Raw genomic sequence first — 6,988 nt, forward strand, 5'->3', positions numbered from 1 at the left:
GTTGTTGAAAATATACCAGTGTTTATCACAATATAAACCCTTACACATTAATAAATAAAATGTCTAGTCTAGAAGTGTTGGATGAGGATGAGCCCATACCCAATACAGATTTCTCATCTGCACCATTTAGCACCCACAGAGAACCACTACGAGAGTTGATTAATACGTTCAGTGATCTGTACCTTGATTCAGAGGAGGAAGAAATTGTGGATGACGGCCAAAAGGAAGTCCAATTTCTACCTCCACCACCACCTGAAATTTACGTGGAACCGACACACCATCCTTCCACGGCTGTTTCAGATATGTTAGAACAACTCACAGAACGTTTCACCAAACTCGAGGAGCGGATTACCGACATAAATCAACGTGTGAGTGAACAAGTTTCCTTCATTGATGTTGAATCGCAACGCAAAGCTACAGAAGATAAATTGTTATACCAAATAGACCGTGAGTGCAGCAGAGTGAAAAAACATCTAGAACTGAGCATTCAAGATCTTGGACAGTCAATGCTAGACTGTTTGAAGAGAAGAGACCAACAATTGGAACAGAGATTACAAGCTTTTCAGCCTTTTATATCCACCCCAATTCAGCCTAAGAATACCAGTACTGTTCACAGATCACTGAGAGATCAAACCTACAGTCTTCAGTCAAATAATCAATCTGTCATGGACAGTTCAAACCAGTACAACCCACCAGTCAAACTTGAGTTCCCTAGTTTCAGCAATAGCCCAGATGAAGATCCTATCTTATTCATCGAACGATGTGAGGAGTATTTCGCTGTTCGACCTTTGAAAAATAGTGAAATTTTGTCTTCTTTAACTGCTGTACTTAAACATACTGCAAAAGATTGGTGGATGGCAGAGAAAGGGAATGTCCGTGACTGGAAACAGTTAAAAAAATTATTTCTGCAATCTTTTCTCAGTGAGGATTATGAAGAGTTGGCAGTAAGGAAGCTGATGGAGAGGAGACAAGGTGCAAGAGAAAGTTTCAGAGACTTTGCTTTTCACTATCGAGCTCTTTGCTTGAGATGGAAGAAGGACATGGTAGAAAGAGAGGTAGGGCAAGCTATTTTACATAACTGTAACCCACGGCTTGCTAGTTTGCTACGTGGCAATATAAAAGATGTAGGAGAACTCGTAAAAGTAGGTATACAGATAGAACGAGATTTTTCTGAGTCCAAGAAATACTGGAGTCAAGTTAATGGAGGTGAGCAAAAGAAGAGAAATCCTCCAGATCACGATTCACAACGCAAATTAGCAGCAGCCAATACCAGAGTTGTCCAGACTTGCCAAAATTCTATGCAACACGACATCAGAAACCTTATCATTCCTATAACTCTACAAGACACGCATGTAACTGCTATGGTGGACACTGGCAGTACTTTGTCATTAATTCAAAAGTCATGCTGGAAACAGTTAAGCCGTCAAGAAATATACCTACCTGGTGGGGGACAAACTTTCCTTTAAGCCAATGGACAACACCAAACCGCTGTTGGAAAGGTGGTGTGGAAGAGTGAAGTGCAGCATCGTCCAATAGAGCTTATCCTGTATATAATGAATGACACTGACTTAACAGTACCGATCATACTGGGCATGGATTTTCTGTTGAAATCAGGAATGGTCTTGGATTTCAATAATACTCAGTATGTTTTTTTTTTCAATAGAAGGCTCTGAACCACCAATGTTCTTACCATTCCTTCATCAGGACATTCATTCTACCCTTAACTTTTACCTTGCCATTCCTTTACAGCCTTACAGTGATGAAGTACTCCATTCTATACATCAACTATCGGAGAAAGCAGACACTGTCATGCAGACACAGCAAGAGCTGGAAAATCTCATGTTAAGCTGGCCCACTGTTTGCAACCAGGAGATTGGATATACCAATTTGATCAAGCACCGCATCATCACCACAGATGAAGTACCTGTTAGAAAGAGACCATACAAGGTTTCCATTGAAAAACAGAGTTTTATTGAAGATCAAGTCAAGGAGCTGCTTGATAAGAAAATCATTTCACCATCTTGCTCTCCATGGGCATCACCAGTGGTGGTGGTTCAGAAAAAAGATGGAAGATCAAGACTCTGCGTTGACTACCGTGGGTTGAATGCCAAAACTCATCTGGATGCATATCCAATGCCACAAATACAAGACATCTTAGAGTCATTACATGGGGCAACTGTAATCTCTACACTGGACTTAAAGAGTGGCTATTGGCAACTGGAAATGGAGTCTCATAGCATTCAAAAAACGGGTTTCATCACATCCTCAGGGTTATATGAATTTCTACGTCTTCTTTTTGGACTGAAAAATGCAGCAGCGTCTTTCCAGAGACTTATGGAACATGTATTGCGGGAGTTGAAAGGTAAATGTTGTATGGTTTACATTGATGATGTCGTGGTGTATTCCAAAAATAAGCAAGACCATCTCCAACATCTCCGACAAGTTTTCAATTGTTTCCACAAAGCAGGTCTCACACTCAACCTGAAAATGTGCAATTTCATTCAAAATCTCTCACATTCTTAGGCCATGTTGTTTCAAGTGAGGGAATCAAAACTGATCCCACCAAGGTGTCAGCAGTTAGTTCATTTCCCATCCCACGGTCTCTCAAAGACGTTCAACGATTTTTGGGGATGGCCGGTTGGTACCATCGGTTCATTCCTAGTTTCTCAGAGAAGGCTGCTCCACTTCATGCTTTGAAACAGAAAAACTCCACCTGGGCTTGGACAGATAAATGCCAACAGGCACTCGATCTCATCAAGCAAGACTTAATGCAAGCTCCTGTTTTAACCTCCCCTGACTTCACTCAACCATTCCGAGTTCAAACGGACGCCAGTGACGTTGGTTTGGGAGCCGTTCTTACACAAGAATGTGCAGGGAAAGAACACGTTATTGCATATGAATCCAGACTACTGAGAGGGGCAGAAAGGTCATACTCGGTATCTGAGAAAGAGTGCCTAGCAGTGGTGTGGGCAGTGGAGAAATGGAGGCCATATCTCGAAGGACGACTATTTGAAGTATTAACTGACCATGCCGCATTGACATGGGCATTTCAACATCCCAAACCATCATCACGTCTCATCAGATGGACCATAAGAATACAAGGATTTCATTTTACTGTTAAGTACAGAAAAGGTCAGTGTAATGTGGTACCTGATGCATTATCCAGAGCTCCAAGCCTCACCATTTCACCTGACATTATTGCCGTAGCTCAAGCATCTAATTTAATATCATCACCAGTCAGTATGCCAGTAGAATTATAGTATAGATTATAGATAATATTATATATTATCTCAGATAGCTATAGCTCAAAACAATGATCCAGAAATACAAGAATTGATTACCAAAGTACCATCTCAGATCCCACAAGACTCATCACGAGTTCATTATGTAACAGAAAATGGATTCCTGTTCCGTAGTGTTCCAGATGGACGGAAAGGTCAAAAACTTCAACTTGTCATTCCCTCCATTCATCATCAAGCTTTTGTTCAGTATGCTCATGACAATCTTCTCAGTGGTCATCTAGGTAAACTCAAGACCTTGCTCAGACTACTGGAAACTGTATACTGGCCAACTATAAGAGCTGATGTTTGGAAACATTGTAAAGAATGCCAAGTCTGTCAAAAATACAAACCATCCATGTCAAAATTATCTGGTTATCTACAGTCTACACCCATTGTTGAACCTGGTTATATGATGGGCATCGATCTCATGGGGCCTTTTCCAAAAAGTTTCAAACAAAACGAGTATCTTCTTGTTATCGTGGATTATTGTTCTAAGTGGGTGGAGATGTTTCCCCTGAGGTCTGCTAAAACCCCTCAGATAGCCCGAGTTCTGGTAGAGGAGATATTTACCAGATGGGGAACACCAGCCTACCTGGTATCAGATCGTGGTGCCCAATTCACCTCTCAACTCCTTGGTCAGGTGTGCAAGCAGTGGGGAGTCATTCAAAAACTGACCACAGCCTACCATCCCCAAAAAAATCTGACGGAGAGAGTCAATCGAAACTTGAAGACCATGATTGCCTCTTACGTCGGAGACCACCATAAGTTTTGGGATAGATGGATTGCCGAGCTGAAGTAGCGCTTGGACGTAAATTAAAAGGTCCAATGGAAAGAGTTTTACCTAAACTGCCTGATCCTAATAACCCTGCATATCCCATCCTTGACAGACAACAAGAACTCCTTGCTATTGTGAAAGAGAATGTGAACCGAGCTCAAGCCAAGCAAAAGCGATACTATGATCAGCATCGTAAGCCAGTGCATTTCCAAGAGGGAGATGTGGTTTGGGTACGGACACATCCTTTATCTAGAGCCGATGAAGGATTCATGGCTAAGCTGTCTGCTAAGTGGAAAGGGCCAGCAAATGTTAACAAAAAGTTAGGGCCAGTTAATTATTCTGTTTATTTTATTTCTGATCCAGACAGTACTGAAACGTATCACATGCAAAATCTTAAGATTTGTCATGCTATATGGCAAATCTCTTTCTGAGTAGAGGGGTATGTAACAGTATTAGCTGTTTAGCTAGTATTAGCTAAAAGGATGGGAGTATCGAAGAAGTCAGTTGTTTGGAAGAGGGAAAGATGGTTTTATTCAAGCACCTCCTGCAAAACTTATTGGAGTCCTGATTGAGAAACATTGTTTCCAGTTCAATCATACGGACTCTTTATACGTTACTTTATATTTTGAGACGGTTGAGTCCATATGAATTGCTAAGGCTCAACTGAAATGGACATCAAGTGGTTTCTAAACCAATGGATTGATATCACTGGATTATCATGTGGATTATCAAATATCCTAAGTACAAGACTGTGATTTTGTGGGCTATCTAGTTTTTTTATGGATTTCTTTGGACTACTGGAAGAGCACTTGAAGGTTGTTTTTTTTTTGCTTTGGACTTCATCCTGAAAATAGACTATTTCTATTTTCTTTGTAGTGATTCCATTAATTACTAAAAGAATCATTCAATTACAAGATTTAATTTGTACTTTTCTTTTCTATTGATTAAGTCTTTCTTTATAGACCATGCGGGTGGATATTGTTTTCATTTGTTGAACTGGTTTCATTTCAATTTATTTTCATATAAATGCATTTTTTTTTGTTTTTGTTTTTTTTGTTTCCTAAATTGATATAAATGTATAAAAAGTTAATTTCTGTCTTTATTGTTTGTGGCTTTACAACTGGGTAACATATTAAGATTTTGCAACAATACGTTCTTAGTTTGTTGGCCCTTCCTATTATTCAGATATATATATGGCTGCATGCCACTAAAGTGGACAGTGGTTATATAAATGGCGCCCGAACAGGGACCCACAGACTTCATATAGGTGGTTGAAAATATACCAGTGTTTGTCACAATATAAACCAATATAAACCACAATATAAACACTCATATATATATATATGACTGCATGCCACTAAAGTGGACAGTGGTTATAACACTAAAATGATTGACATTTGTCTCGTTCTTGCAAGATGTTTAGTAGCATTTTACTGGAAGAACATAGAAGGTCCAAACATTGATCATTGGTTAAAAGATCTGTCACATTGTATTGAATTGGAAAGAATAACATACAGTATAAAGGGCAAACTAAAAGATTACCATAAAATATGTGATCTTTTTATATATTTTCTGGAAAATAACCAAATACAGGCAATATTAGAAACCTCTCACTCCACTGATTGATGTGACACGCTTATGTATTTGAAAATATAATGGCATTTCTGTCTTAGACTTTGTATAATAACTTCTATACCTGTGTACCTGATTTTTTTGGATGCTGAGGGGGGGTGGGGGTGGGAAGATAGTTAAAATATATATAAAATGTTTTGTTTTTTGGGAATGTTCTCGTTATATTCAATGTTTTTCAATAAAAATATGTTAAAAAAATAAATGTCACTGTTGATCAAGTGAGTTTGTGAATGTATCTCAGGTTTGGTGAGGCCGTCAGGGGTAACCTGGTGATCGGGACACTGGCATGGCCTTCGCCCTGGGTCATCGTCATCGGCTCCTTCTTCTCCACCTGTGGTGCGGGTCTCCAGAGCCTGACGGGCGCTCCTCGGCTCCTACAGGCCATCGCTCGGGACGGCATCGTGCCGTTCCTCAGGGTGAGGAGACGCATTCACATTACAGATTATTCTGGCCAAGAGCCTTGTGTTTATCTGCTCATGTGCATGCGTGTGTGTTGCAGGTGTTCGGCCATGGAAAAGCTAACGGGGAGCCCACCTGGGCACTGCTCATGACCGCTTGCATCTGTGAGAGTGGGATTCTCATCGCTTCCCTGGATAACGTCGCTCCGATCCTCTCCATGTAAGAGGCATGCACTGAAATATACAGCCGAACCAGAACGTGATGCACACTTGAGTCATATTTAAAATTTCTGAATATCAATGCATTAGATAATACAATTTAAAAACAACTGACACATTCAAATATAGTTGTCATGGTTTTAGGTGTTTGTTTCTTGTTCCTGGGTTCTGGTCTGTCATGTGATCCCCCGTTTTAGTCATGTGATCCTGCCTTGTGTTCCCTTGTCTGTGTCATGTTGTCATTGGTTGATTGTTTAAATGTTTACAGGTGTCCCTTGTCTCTTCGTTAGTCCTGTATGTATTTAAACCCTCATGTTTGTGTCCTTGTCAAGTATTGTTTGTTCCATTCTCAGTCTCCAGTAGTCTTGTTTCCTATGTCTATGTCTATGTCTATGTCTATGTTCCTGTCTTTGGTCAGAGTTTTCATGCCTTGCCATGTTTTTGGTTGTTTTATTGAGTTCTTTTGTTTGCAAATAAATTGCATGTGTGTTCTCACCTCAGCTTGCCTTCAGTGGACCAGTCATTACAATAGTACACAAAGGACACATTCAAATATACTGTAACAAAATTGTTTTTTATCAACTGAAATAAAATAAGATATAAATATCAGATGAGAACCTGAATTAAAATGTTGCCTCGGCAAATAACTAAAATGAGTGGGTCAAATAAAAATAAAAACAAAT

At 39.8% G+C, this 6,988-nt stretch overlaps 1 protein-coding gene across 12 annotated transcripts in view; it reads left to right on the forward strand.

The window, feature by feature from the left end:
• Positions 1-6,988, forward strand: part of slc12a5a (solute carrier family 12 member 5a) — a 184,454-nt gene that overhangs the window by 163,890 nt on the left and 13,576 nt on the right. For all 12 annotated transcript variants that reach the window (XR_013192932.1, XR_013192931.1, XR_013192934.1 and 9 more), the window contains exons 12-13: positions 5,930-6,104; positions 6,188-6,306. Coding sequence is in view for 8 of the 12 variants with exons in the window: in XM_077197685.1 (XP_077053800.1) it covers positions 5,930-6,104; positions 6,188-6,306 (294 nt within the window). In the remaining 4 variants the exon portion in view is untranslated. The remainder of the gene's footprint in view (positions 1-5,929; positions 6,105-6,187; positions 6,307-6,988) is intronic.

This window comes from Siphateles boraxobius, unplaced genomic scaffold (genome assembly GCF_051911475.1).
Source record: "Siphateles boraxobius isolate OS27281-9 unplaced genomic scaffold, OSU_SipBor_1 41, whole genome shotgun sequence".
NCBI classification, from domain to species: domain Eukaryota; kingdom Metazoa; phylum Chordata; class Actinopteri; order Cypriniformes; family Leuciscidae; genus Siphateles; species Siphateles boraxobius.